At 39.8% G+C, this 14609-nt stretch overlaps 1 protein-coding gene across 1 annotated transcript in view; it reads right to left on the bottom strand.

Annotated features, from left to right (window-relative positions):
* CUNH11orf49 (chromosome unknown C11orf49 homolog) overlaps positions 1 to 14609 on the bottom strand; it is a 78228-nt gene that overhangs the window by 12843 nt on the left and 50776 nt on the right. The window contains exon 4 of the mRNA XM_039705123.1: positions 804 to 888. Coding sequence (XP_039561057.1) covers positions 804 to 888 — 85 coding nt within the window. The remainder of the gene's footprint in view (positions 1 to 803; positions 889 to 14609) is intronic.

The raw sequence follows: 14609 nt of genomic DNA, 5'->3' as shown, positions 1-14609 counted from the left end.
TCACAACATGTGTAGATATGCTGAAGTCTCCTTCATTGCATGCACCATCACAAATTCCTGCTCAGTTCAGCTGGAGCCCTGTGAAATACACACCAGCACATGGGACCGCTGCTTGTGTACCTCCATGAAAGGAAGTGGCAGATATATCTCTGCTACAGGGCTAGTGTTCTTTCTTAGTCTGGCACTGGGGGACAAGCAACTGAACAGATGTGTGTACCTTATTACATTTTCCATATCAGATAGTTAATAATCAGCTGCCTGGGCTGGACTGCAATCAGCAAGCACAATCAGTAAAATACTCCATATCACCATATCAATGCCCTGAGCCAACTATCTGCTTTTTGCCTTGTCGAGATTAAAATAAATTTCAAACACATTAGCTGCCATGTTCTTACCAAACATACTTTAAAACACTGGCAATCTTTCAGAGGTTGGTGTGTTTAAATGTGATCAACCATAGAAGCTGGGTCAAGGGGGAACACATTTTAGAATGGTAAACAGTATTTGAAATTGAGTTTAAAAAACATGTCAGTTAAAAACATATTGGCTAACATTCTTTTATCTGCAACTCATCCAAACATAGAGCAAACAGCAGCATTCTGCATTGATATTTCAGTCTTTGTATATCTTAAATATATACTCTTTCACATTGCTAGAGAAACACCCTGTTCTTAACCTCAGAAGATGGTGACTCTTCTCCCCAAAACCTTAAAGTCTCTGTTCCTACCTTTACCCACAGGTCTAGTTCCTAAGACCAAGCATGTAGGACTAATCTTGCCTTTAAAGAGAGAATAAGGACCCACCTTGCTGCTTTCTGAGTGAGTTCCATTGGGAAGTCAGGGCAGAGCAACTGCAGCAGGCAGTGGTATTCCTGTGCTGTCAGCAAATCTGCAGGAAAAGAGAGGTGAGAACATTGTAATTCTTTTATAGACTGTTCCCTCCCCTTGCTTCCTCTCTAGGAGAAAAGTCTCTTATTCCCTTTACTCCCAATTCATTAGTCTGAGTATTAAAGACAATATAACTGTTCCCTAGACTTTCAGAGCTGGGCTCTTTAGATGGAGTTTCCAGCACCATCTGAAAGAGGCCTGATGAAGGGGAAATCCTATTGTAGAGGCTCCTGCAGAGAAACTGGTAACAGGTAGTGAGTGATTCAGTGTGAAAAGGGGGTAACCAAAACAGGGCAGTTTCAAGTGAGAACATAGTTTGGTTTGACTTGAATATAACCATGTGGAAAAAGGAATAATTTCAAAGTTGCTTAAATTTGCTGAAATTCACTGGCATAGTGACATTCCCCACAATACACTTGAAAATCATCCACAGAACATCTGGCAGCAGTAACAAAGGCAAACAAGGTTTTTGGGTTGTGTATGGAAGGCTACAGAGTATAAACCACAGACGTTATTACTTTGGCATTCAGTAAGGCAGCTGGATGGTCTCTTTTGGAATAATGTGTACAAATCTGGTCACTGTATTATAGGAAGCATAGAACAAAGATCCAAAAAACACAAGAAAACCAATCAAATGATTCATGTTTTAGAGAGCAGCTTTGTGAAAGACTGGTCAAGAAGGAACTCTGTGGCTCAGCAGAAGGAGTCTAAAAGAGGTGACTCTTAGGGAAGCTTAGGGATCCCAAGGGAATGGAAACATCCTGATGTCAAAAAGCCCTACATGATTGCATGTTCACAGTCCAAAAGGCTGTGGACTGGAGTTAAGAAGAAGACTAGCTGAACAGCAGCAATTTTGCAGTACTTCTATATACAGAAGAATGCAAAGTATGGAAGAAAGAGCCAGAGGTGGATATAGAGCCAAGCAGTAGTCAGGGAGGGGATCTCAAGGGCAGTGGCAGCGAGACTGAGGTACAGAGCATAAGTTCTTTTGCCACAAACACATTAGCCTTTATTAGGCTGTTATCCAAATAATTAACCTTGTTTCAGATGACAGCCACAACTTAGAATCACAGAATCAGCACGGTCCAACCATTAACCAACACTGCCAAGTCCACCATTGAACCACACCCCTAAGCACCACATCTACATGTTTTTTGAACACTTCCAAGGATGGTGATTCCATCACTGCCCTGGGGGAGAAGGGGTGTGGGGGGAGGCATTCCAATGCTTGACCACACTTTCAAGGAAGAAATTTTTCCTAAAATCTGATCAAAACTTTTCCTGGTGCAACTGGAGGCCATTTTCTCTAACCATGTATCCTGAAGGAGAGACTGACCCACATCTCTCTACAACCTCTTTTCAGGTAAATGTAGAGCACAAGGGGACAATCACTGCCCCGGTCCTGCTGGCCACACTACTGCTGATACAGGCCAGGATGCCATTGGCCTTCTTGGCCACCTGGGCTGCCATTCAGAAAGACCTCAACAGGTTGAAGAGATGGGCAGAGAGGAACCAACTGAAATTTAACAAAGGCAAGTGTAGGGTCCTGCACCTGGGAAAGAACAACCCCATGCACCAGCACAAGCTGAGGGCTGATCTCCTAGAAAGCAGCTCTGTGGAGAAGGACCTGGGGGTCCTGATGGACAACAAGCTGTCCCTGAGCCAGCAGCGCCCTTGTGGCCAAGAAGGCCAATGGTATCCTGGGGAAGAGCATTGCCAGCAGGTCCTGCCCTCTACCCAGCCCTGGTGAGGCCACATGAGGAGCACTGTGTCCAGTTCTGAGATCCTCAGGACAAGAGAGACATGGAGCTCCTGGAGCAGGTCCAGTGGAGGGTTACAAAGGTTATTAAGGGTCTGCAGAATATCTCTTACAAGCACAGGCTGAGTGACTTGGGCCTGCTCACCTTGAGAAGAGACAACTGAGAGGGAACCTCCTCAATGTCTATCAGTATCTGAAGGGAGGGTGTCAGAAGATGAAGCCAGGCTCTTTTTGATGGTGCCAAGCGATAGGACAAGAAGCAATAGGCAGAAACAGATGCATGGGAATTTCCACATGGATACAAGGAAGAACTTCGTTACTGTGGGAGTGACCATGCACTAAGTTGTCCAACAAGGCTGAGGAGTCTATCTCACTGGAGATACTCAAGAACCACCTGGATGTAATTCTGTGTCATGTGCTCTAGGATGAACTTGCTTGAGCAGGAAGGTTGGACCAAATGACCCACTGTGGTCAGTTACCTATTCTGTGATTCTATGATTTTCCACAGGCCCAGCACAGGAAGCAGGTTACATGAAAATAGAGAACTTGGGCATATCATTGAAACAGATACTTTCTCATAAGTGAACAGATGGTATGGACCTCTTACTCTTCAAGGATTTCTAAATCTAGCTTTGAATAATACTGGGCAATAAATTCCTGATCTTTGCTAAAAAGTCTAGATGTTGGTCTGAAGGAATCACACCAATTGGAAACTTTATGTAATACTCAATTTCCATTTTTTATTTGCTTAAATTAAAATTCCTATTTATGCATCCTTACACCTTTTGCTTGTTATTATTTTTTATTTAATTTGTCAACAGACCATTATAATAACTATTTCTTCATACTGTATCTTATTAAATCTACTTAACAGATAACTACCTTTGTCTAAAGTTAAATCTGTTTACCTTACCCTCTATTTCTTTCCCTATTTAGCCCAGTTACATCTGTTCCTCTGCCTTGATTCCTTTTAGATTTCCACAGTGTGGTGTCCAGCAATATACAAAGCATCCTTCCTGTACTCACAGCAGACAGGCTCTAGGAGGATAATCTGCCTGCTTTAATCAGCTACAGCCCTTTTCAATAATTTTTTATTTTTAGTCTCTTTTCTCTCTGAAGGTAAAGGAGTTACAGGGTTTTTGGTTTGGGGTTTTTTTTTTTTGTTTAAGAATGAGGTTTCCAAAGAAAGTTGCACTTTTTTCTCAGTCCCTGTCTGACTGATAGACAAAAGCAGCTTGAGAAGGTAACTGGGCCCTAAGAGAGCATTAGTTTTGAGGCATAAATAGAGATCTCTCACTTGGCAGAAATAACATAGTTTAAAAACTTGTAATAATTCATGCTGTCTTTTTCTTCTCTGTCTTCTTACCAAACCACAGCATCCTCCTTTCACCTCTACCATAAAACAACAAAACAATATAGAATAAAAGCAAAATTTGATCCGAAAAAATTTGTGAAAGGATGGCAGAGATCCACTCCAAACCAGCACATTAGAGAATGAAGTTCGTTGTCAATAAAAGTGAAATTAATTACAGTTTCAATCTTTGGGCAAATGGTCCATTTAGACTAGAAACTGCCCATAAAGTTGAAGCGGTGCAGAGAAGTTCCTGCTCTAAAGAAACACTTTGTTTCTAATGCCTGGGGAAATGGCACCAAATTATTCAGTGAAGCACACAGGCAGACCTTTTTAGGCTGTAACACAACTCAGCCTGTAGACACCCCAGGCGCCTGACCAACAAATCATACCAATTTTTCAGACTATAGTTGGGTACCTTTTATACAGGAAGTGGGATCACCACAGACCTTAGGAGGTATCTTCAGTTTGCTGTGATCACTGTTTTCCTATGCCCTACAGCAAGGTCAGTGAAGACCATGCAGAAAATTACATTTGCCCATGTACCACATTGTCTGCCAAGAGCTGCTGGGAATAAACAAGGGCAGTTTTGGTGTATGACCACGTTGCTCCTTCCTGTCTCCAGGCCACAGCTGAGTAAATAGAGTTCAATGTTGCATGATGAAGAAAGAAAGAAAAGAAGGAAGGTACCAGTCAGAATGAGTGAAAACTGGAATCCACAACTGCCACTTTGGTTGCTACCACAAATTACTGCATCTCAAGTTCCAGTAACAAATGAAGCAAATCATGGAGTGTTTAAATCTGACCCCACAGCACAGGGCAGTGAGATATACACACTCTACCATGCCCTTGCAGTGGAACAAACTTGCTCATAACCATATGCTTAAGGATGGAGATTGCAGTCTCCATGTTAATCATGTTCATTTACAGCTGAACTAACACTTCACTCTTCTACTAAAAAAGAGCCAATAACAAATTCCAAAATAATTTTAAAACTAAGAAGGAGCTTAACAGGAAATACTTTGACCATTCAGCAAAATTTTTGCTCTACTAGACTTCAAATTCTTCCCTAGCTTGTACTGCTACTGAGACCATGCCACTAGCAAAATCCCCTTTCCTACAGATTGGATTGTCCTGTGAGTAGTTTATTGTCTTGTAGTGCCTGAAGCAGACTGTTTCTCATGTTGCAGAGATATAGAGGAAAAAGAATTTTGTCCATGTGGTACAGTCTAAGGAGGTACCATTTTCTGGATAAAAATGGCCTACCTTGAGAAACATGGAGACAGCTGCTTTGTACTTCCCTGGCTTTTAAAGCACATATTAAAGCTGTTCTGGTTTGTATGTGGCTAACAGATGGCACACAAGCTGGAGTGATGCAAACTCCAGGAATACTAAATGATGTGTTAATGCTGCTGCCAGTGTTGTGTGTGAAGTGTAGACACACCTGAATTATCTTAAAACCAGTTATCTTCCATAGTGACAGCAGCCTAGACATAGAAGCCTGTGGCTCAGTGAAGGCTGTAAAATCTACCCAGGAAGCCAATAAATATTTAGGACTTAGCCTGAATTGCAGTGATTGCTGCTGTATCTAGGCTGCTTTCAACACAAGAAGTAGCTATCTACAACGTTGTCACAACATTGTGACAGCTACAAAAATGCCCAAAGCAGTAGGAGAATACTTACTGCAGCTGGTGTATGAAATCTGCCCCAAAAAGTCACATTATTAGCTTCCCAGAAACACAAGGATTGCCTTGATGAATATACATTAAAGTTCCCTATTCCTACAGTTTTTTATGTACAACCAGTATCCAAGCAGACTGGAGCCCTGAGCAATGTAGCTGCCCCCTTTAAGTTATGGTAGGACACACAGTTTCCACAGGTTGTTTTTCTACCACAGTCATGAAGTCATTCAAGAGTCATAAAGGCATAGAGCTGTAAATCAGTCTCCTGCAAATATAACACAGAACAGCCTAATTTTTTTTTTTTTCCCAGAGTTAGAAGAGTCTTTGCTGGCCTTTAGCTATTTGGAGTTTCTGGTGTAATTACCACATATTTAGGATTCTCTCTATATCCATGAAGGATTGCAACCTTGTAGAAAACAACAAAAAACCCAAAAGCCCCCCAAAATAAAAGTCTACGTGTTCTCATGTTGCCTACATTTTGTAAAATGTTGTACAATTTTACAAAAAATGAACATAAACATGAGCATTGATAATACTGCAACTTCACAAGTATCATCTGGGCAGTGGGCTAAACCCTGCACATGCCTTGTTCACAGGATACCTATGTCCTAATTTCCTCCATGATAGTAACAATCAAAAAGCCAAGAATTCTAGGGAAATTAATCCTTGGATAGGACTGAGCATATTCATGTAAGACATGTACAGCAGGATTCATTTTGCTCTTGAAGTGTACAGACAGTTTCTACAATCATTAAATCATAGTCCAAAGAGTGTAGGAAAATCAGAAGAAAACAGAGAGAGACCCACTTGTTACTTCTAAGCAATAGGAAAATGCTCTAAAAGCCAAAGACTGATGCCTGGTCAGATAAAAAACAATTTATTTTTAAAGGAAGATTTTCTAGTGAATAGTTTAAAGAGGACAATGGTAAAATTTGTACCATGGATCAACATAAAAACCTTTTCCTTACATGGAGCCTTAGGCATAAGTAGCTTTTAATACTGTGTCTTTTTACCAAGCTCTGGCTCAATCTCATTATATACTAGCATATATTATTTCTATATTCTATACATTTTATAAATTACTAGCATGTATTTTCTCATTTTAACAACTGGATGCATTAACTCTGTATTCTTGATGATGAAGTTCAATGTGCACCTAAGCCAACCTAAACTTTTACTCCTGCTGAAAGGGACAGGCTCACTCCTCTTTCTCCTTTCCCATCACTTGCTGGTGGCCACATGGCTCTGAACCACCCCTCATGCCAGCTCTGCCACTCAGCAGGACTCTTGCCGAGAAAATTCAACTTTTCCCCTGGGCTAGTGAATTACACTGGCTCCCAGAAATATGTGATGAAAGCTCATGCAAAGCAAGCTGTGGAACAGCACAGCCAGGTGCACGGAAGAGGGAAGGAGGTGCATAAGGACAGCAGATTCACTCCTCCTCAGCAGAGAAAAACTGTTAGATAGGCTTAAGTAGTTCCCTGCTTAAGACGTTTTAATTCTTAAAGTCCAAGATGTATGCAAGGCAATGTCCTAAGATTAGTGATCCTCCTAATCAAAAGCAGATTCAGCTTTACCTGCTGTACTTGCACCCTGCCTGCTGTGATGGTTTGTGAACACTCTGGTATCAGACACATTTAAGACAGAACTTTTTGCATCCTTACTAAACAGCAGGCAGATGAACTCAGCTTACTCACAAACCTACTCTTTCCACTGATACTGTTTAGGTCCTCCCATATGGGTGCTCAGGAAAACACCCCAGAAGCCTTTGTGTCTGACATGACATGACAGCAGAAGCAGGCAGGGTAACTGAAGAATGCACAGAATAACTACAGTTTGGCTCAGGTAGAGAGGTACCTTCAGCAACTGGCTGCACTCTGGATTGCCTCTCCTAACCTGTGAGAATATGAGCAAGATCCTGCCAGACATAAGGGAAGGGAGCTGCTGCAGGTGAGCAATCTTCACAAACAAGATGTTTTGCACTCTATAAAAGGCACATGACTGCAAACAGCAGACTTAGGTGACTCCTGTTGACAACAGATAAAACCAGCCAGTTTATGATGTGAAAAAAACAAAGAATTAAAGAGATTTAGTGAGATTTGCCTGGAACAACCTATGTCTGACTCAGGACGAATATAGTGGAGAGCTAAGCAGACTGACCTAAAAAGATTTGTTGGGGGAGTGCTGCAAGAGAGAACAAGGAGAGAGGATTAGCATTGTGATTGAGCAGAAAGCCAGTTTTTAAGTACTTGGGTAAGAAGGAAAAGATTCAGCTGCAGCTGATATGAAGAATGAAGCCATTTGTACTGGAGGTAGCCCAGACAGTTCATATGAACTGAGAAATGGGTCCATTGTGGGCAAAGCTTGTAGCGCCCTACTTTGAGCAAGCTAAAGGTTTTTAAAAGAGTTAAATCTTCTAGATGGTGTGATTGATTTCCTGCACTTTGATCTTGAGCCCTTTTATCAATAAACCGCTTGCCAGATTAACAAAAACAGAAAATGAATTTATACAGAACTGCTCCAGTTCTATCCCCAGAATCCAGATTCTTTCTGTTTATACAAATGTTAATCATCCTCTAGTCTCTTTCAAATGCCCCATAATTACCCTTTAGTATGAAGTGTTTCATGTGGCAGCATTACTTCAGCTTTGAGTGAATGCTACTCAGGGCACCATGAGCTGTGCCAAAGGTACAGTCCAAGGCTATCATTTGGCGTGCTTATGTGGCTAACATGGCACATCCACAAACTGAAAAATTCAAACTTTCATTAGAAACATAGAGAAAGTTTTCAGCCCTCATGGCTGTAGAAAAAACATTCCAATACTGAAAGAGTTTAATTGATACAGTGTGATGTTCCTGAACCCACAAAAAATCTGAAACTTGACTGAAGTTTGATCTTTTCCCTTTAGGAACCTAAACACTATACCTAATGCAACACTAAAGACAATGTTAACTCTTTAATTTCTTGTTTTAACTCTGCAATGGGACTCTGAATGTAGTTTGGGCTTAAAGAATTCAGAGTTCCTAAAGTGCAAGAACAGCAAACAATAAGAAAGGAGAAGCAGCCACAACTTCTGGCAATATTTCCAGAAGCAGAAAAAGAAGATAGAGGATGACAAACAAAAGAGTCTGGTTTAAATTTTCCAGTACATAGTTGAATACAGGAACCAGATGGTGACTTAAATGGACACCCAATTTTCTCCATGCAATGTTCTTTAACTTTACAAAGATAAATCTATGCATATTCTAAAGCACATATAATCCTAAAGATATGCTCAGCTCATTGAGTATGATCTCTGATGACATTTAGCTTTCTCTAAAGGACAGAGGCCTAGTTCTGTGGACTACAGTATGAGAATGTATCATGTTGCAGAGACATAGCAAACCCAGACCAAAACAACACAAGACAGATAAATAGCTTTTAAGACAGCTAAACTAGAAAACTAGAAGTAAGGTATCATTTCAGAGTGAAAGTAACTTATAACTGAAACGCCATAACATTTGAGATTTTTTGTATGTGTCCACTACCAAATTATTTTTTCCTTCCACTCTAATGTTACTAAAGACATAACTAGCAGATCTCCCCAGCTACAGGTGATTTAGCCTGCTTTTATCTTATTCAACAGCTGACTTTTCCTCACTTTGAGAAGTTTTCAGTCACTTGTGTAGAAAATAATCAATCCAATGCCAAAGCTAATTGGTCTTGTAAACAATAAGGAGAAAACACTCCTGTTGAAGTTCTGGCCATCTGGGGGGCAGACTGCTCAACCACTTGAAACAGGACCCACAGCACTCTTAATAGTGAAGTACGGGAATGCCAGCAACACTCCACTGAAGGGGACCATCAACATTTCCCCAAGCTCTTAAACAGCAGCAGTAATCTTTAGACAAGATGTGGATCAGCCTCTACTCAAGAAAACAAGTTGTCATTAAGCTTAAGATCTTCAAAACAACTGAAGAATTCATGGCTACACATCACGAGATGGGCAGAGTAAATGGGCAGGTGGTATGCAGCTGTATTTCATTCAATGCAGGACCTTACATATCCTCCCTCGGATATGTACTAGGACTAGTGACAATATGGCCAGTCTTCAATTAGTGCTTGGTATTTCCTTTCTGCTTTGGGAGCCCCAAGAAATATAGTTAGCTGGCAGACAGCTCATCTGTGTCATGCACAGAGGGTCAGGGAGCAGAAGAAAGCTATGACATTGACCTAAAAGAAAGAGGAGGCAGAGTTTGTGTGTCCAAGGAGGACACACAATGAATTGTGGAAATGCTGAAGATTGCTGTAGCAATGTAAGATCAAAGATTTCCTTGATTTCCAGCTTCTTTCTAGACAACTTTTCCAGGAAACATCAGTGAAAGGTTCCAATGAACCAGTTCTGGTAGAATCAGGTATTTTCAAATATGTGTTCATATGGTACAAGGTGGCATGTAAAAGCATGAGGTGCAACAGTCAACAATTTTCTCAAACAATGAATAAAATAGAAATGTTTTGGACTTTTCTCTTACAGTGACTTCTTTGGAAGAAGCATTCAAAGAACAGTGCAGCTGCTACAAGCACCCTATGGAAGAGAGACAAATAACTTCAGCATAATTTGTATCATGACTAGGGATAGCCTTGTGCATCTTCCTGACCCTGCTCCACATCAACTCTTAGCTAATCCACTGCAAAGTTTTGAACAGTTAACTGCACCTACACCAAGAGTTGCCATCACAGCAGGCACTCTGACACTGCTTCTCTGAAACACATCCATCATGAGCCCAGCCGTGAAGGAGACAAGCTCAGGCATGAGAAGAATGGAGCACTGCACATGCCACCAAGGGTGACACCAGTGTGCAACTACAGAAAGCAGTCAACTCACTGTGGTTGAAACTCAAGAACCTGTGATCCACTAAGTACTGAGAGATCTAGAACATCTTTCTCTGTGCACTTGTGTTCACCTGGAACCATTTGACTACCTGACATAAACATGCTTCTTCCAAGAACTGAAAGCCACCAGCAGGCCTGGCCATTCTTTCACTTTACTGCCCAGTATATTTACTAGAGGTTTACACACAGGCTATGCAGTATAATCCCAAGTACCCAGACTGTGGGCTAGTTTTCTCCAATTTACTTTCACAAATTACAGTGCCTAAAACAATAGTCTGAAAGGAAAGGGCATTGTTTTTAGGAGCCTCCAAGTCAACAGCTGAAGTCTCTATTCATAAGTATGGTATCTGGACCTGTGCTTGGGCAGTGTTGTTCAGTCATGTAAAATGCTCTTAAACACACAATATTGAGTCTCTTTTATGAGTGTGAAAACTTAAAAAGAAAATGAACCTCAAACAAAGCACATCTATAAGACCACTGGCTGGAGAAAGGTAATCTGGTTAATGACAAGACTGAAGAAGTCATCATTAGTTATTTAGAAGGAAATGCAGTGGAGCATGTAAACTTCACAGAGAATACTTGGAGCCCATTACAATATCAATGAGCTAGATTAATGATTGTAAATGACCACCACTACAGAACTGGTCTGAATACAGAACAGAATGAATGCACTAAGAGAAACCTGAAACAAGGCATCCAACTGCCCCTTTGAAGGGTATGCTTTTGGCTAAGGTTCTGTAATGTCCCTTGATTTTAACTCTTACAATACTCTAGTGAGTTGTGTGTTAAAAAAAGTTGTTTTTTTAAGATTGAAAAGAGAGAGAATGTTATTTTTCTCTGTATTTCACATGGAGAAATATGTATTTAATAAAAATTTAACACAGATATTAATTTCTGAAAAATGAAACAAATAATTTTCTTTTTTTTTATGTTTCTTTAAGAAAGTTCTAAACTTTTCCATTAATCCTGAAAGTTTTTTTATGGACATAATGCATCTTTGTCAAAGTTTAACTTAAATGCCACCTATTTTACAGCTAAATAAACTTCCTTGGACCACGTACCATGAACCACAAGTTAAGAATATTTTGCTGAAAGAAAGTTCAGGAAAATGTCTTAAATATTCAAGCATTATGCCCTAACACTGATGCTATGCATATATTATGGTAATCAGAGAAGTGTAAGAAACTAGACAAAAGAGCAAGTTGTTGCAGAAAGAGAAAAGGACATTTCTTGTTGTTGTACAGTGCTTTCTAGAGGGGAATAAAAGGCCATCTACTGGAGACAAGTGTAGAGAGGAATCCATACTGTAATCCTGGCTTGTTAAACTGAAAACAGAATTCAGCTGTGTAATCTTTTCCAGCCTCATAACGAGGTCAGACTCTTCAAGATCTTTGTAAGGATCTTTATAGCAGGAGCAATAAAAAGGAATATCACTTAACTGATTAGTCGTGGGATGATAACTTAGCATAGTGAGCAAATGATTTTTACTAGATATTATATGCAAGTGATTTCTCCTAAAGGAAATATGATCAGTTTTCTGTAGGATCCTGGATGGACTGCTGCTGTGATGCAGGCTACTAAGAAGACAACAACAACAACAACAACAACAAACCAAAAACAAAAAAGAGAGAAACAAAACACCATCTCTAAAAGATGTAGGACTGACCTTATGTGGAACAGAAGATGGCAGGAGTACTAAAACCCCACAGTTACTGCTGCCTAACCCATTAATAGCAACAGGCAGTGAGATGGGCCATCCACAGTAAGTAACACAGTATTAAGCTCTACTAACAGCTGGGGCCTCAGCTACATTGCTCTAACACAACTGTACTCTTTGTGGTTTCACTTACATTTTTTCATCTCTCATGCAACAATATCCTGACTGTTCAGAAAAAAAACCATCATGGAAATGCAAGTATGGTAAACCCTCAGAGGAAGAGTGAGATGAAAGCTGCTCTTTAAGCATCTCCAGCCATTGAAGACTTAGAACACACATGTTCCTTTTGTTTCCTGCAATATCTGCCCTTTTTTTCCCATTCGATCTTAAGACTTATGGAGCAAGTCTGAAAATCAGATGGCACAAATCGTACAGCAATATAGCTGTAAGAAGCACTTAAATAGAATGTATTTCAGCATGTGTTCTTGACTCAAAGGAAATGTGCTGCATCTTTCAAAGCAAAGCTTGAAAGCTGAGGTCCTATTCGCTCCCTGCAATTAGAAATATTTCTTAATACTGCCCTGATGGGAGAAAAATTGCTTCCTGGTGTTTCTGGCAAAAGAACTCTATCTCAATTCACTGCATCAGATGTAGCTGTATTTTAGTAGTACTTTATGTGAAGTGGATGGTAAAAAGGGGGATTCTATACTAATGCATTAATTCATACTCCTCTCACTTTCATGCCACATTTAAAGGTAACATCCATCCTTTCAGTTGTCTTTCACATGAGTTATCTTCTGTCTGGATCTGTTTCAGGCTTTGCTGTGCCAAGTCCCTGCCTACATGCAGTACTAAGGGCTCCAAAACTAGTAGGGCTGGCTCTTAAGAGATTCAATATTAAATTAAATTATTAACACATAAGGAATCCAAAAGGAAAGCAAAAAATACCCCATCTCTAAAAATCCTTAGAGATGTTCAGCAGACAAATAGAAGAGGCAGCTCCTCATTTATTAGAAAAATAAAGTGACTCTTTGGATTGAAGAACATGGGTCCATGTGCCAAAACAAGACTTAACTGATCCTGGAATTGGAAACAGGAAGAATAGAGGCCTTTAGGATTCCTGTTTGTAGGCAACAAACAATGATGAAGTTCAAGGTTTCTAAATTATCTCCACTAAATGGGATATGTTTGGAAAGCCACTTTGCATGACATGTTTATCAAGGGACAAAACAAATCTTCCCACTATTTACTTTTGTGCTTTCCTTTTAGGAGGATGTTTTCTGGGGTTTGGTAAAGAACAAACAGATGAGTGCCACAAAGGGAAATAGACTGAGAGCCTTTATGTGTACATCTCATTTTCACTTGCAGCTTTGTATACACAGCTGTGACCAGAACAGACTTTTGCTGAATGAGGGACACACAGTTCTGCAGCCACTGCCACAGCAAAAGGAAGATGATCATTACTTGCTTTGCAGTTAAGGTTTGAAATAACAAATCAGTGAATTATTTGGAAATTTAATTACCTTTTCTTTAAGTTCCTTTTCTTTTTGAACTGCTGTCTGTATCACTCTAAAGTCTTTCCATGAATACAGTGTGGATTTGAAAGCTTCCAGAGTTAGATTAGATTCTAATTTCAATGTCTGAGTAAAAAATGTTATTCTAGATGTTAAAAAGAAAGCACTATTATACCTATTAGGAAACAAAAAGAAAACCATCCAACTGCTAGAAATGTCTTGTATAGCAGGAATATGTGGAGATGGAGGAGTAAATTTGTTGCTGCAGTAATGTGCCTTCAGAGGCAAAATAGGAATAGGGACAGAAGAGTTTTGACTAGATAATGTAAGTATAACATATTCTTCTTCTTTTCAGTCTTTTAGCATTTCTTGGTGTGAATACTACTGGTCACCAACATAAGATTAATGATAATGATATATCACTAAACAGTGATGTCTGATTCAAAAGTGCCCAAAAGCTATAAGAAAAAAAAAAAAAAATAATTAAGGAGTAAATTTAAGCAGGCAAAATAGTATCTAGAGTGTTTAAGCAGAGAGATAAAAAAGAGTGTTTAAGCAGAAAGATAAAAAGTATTTATTATATTTGTCACAGATGAAACACATAGCTGCACATAGGATATTTGGGATCCAGTCACGTTTTCTCCCCTACACAGGAACACAGGAGAAGAATATAGTGGTCCAATTATTCATGTTTAGGCATTTTATAACAGGTTAAAAATTGATATGTAACATTATAAATAGGGATCTGCAATTCTTTTACAAACTTGGCTATCATGGCCTACCAGCGTTGAAGGGAATAGAAAACATGGCATGAATGAGCAATGTAGAGAATTGAAAAGTTATAAAAGGACGAAAATTGGTACTATCCCCAGTGTCTATAGCAGTTA

Source organism: Passer montanus, unplaced genomic scaffold, assembly GCF_014805655.1.
Source record: "Passer montanus isolate IOZ18808 unplaced genomic scaffold, ASM1480565v1 scaffold18, whole genome shotgun sequence".
In the NCBI taxonomy this organism is placed as follows: Eukaryota; Metazoa; Chordata; class Aves; order Passeriformes; family Passeridae; genus Passer; species Passer montanus.
The sequence above is the reverse complement of the archived record's forward strand: the minus strand, read 5'-3'. Positions and strand labels throughout refer to the sequence as shown.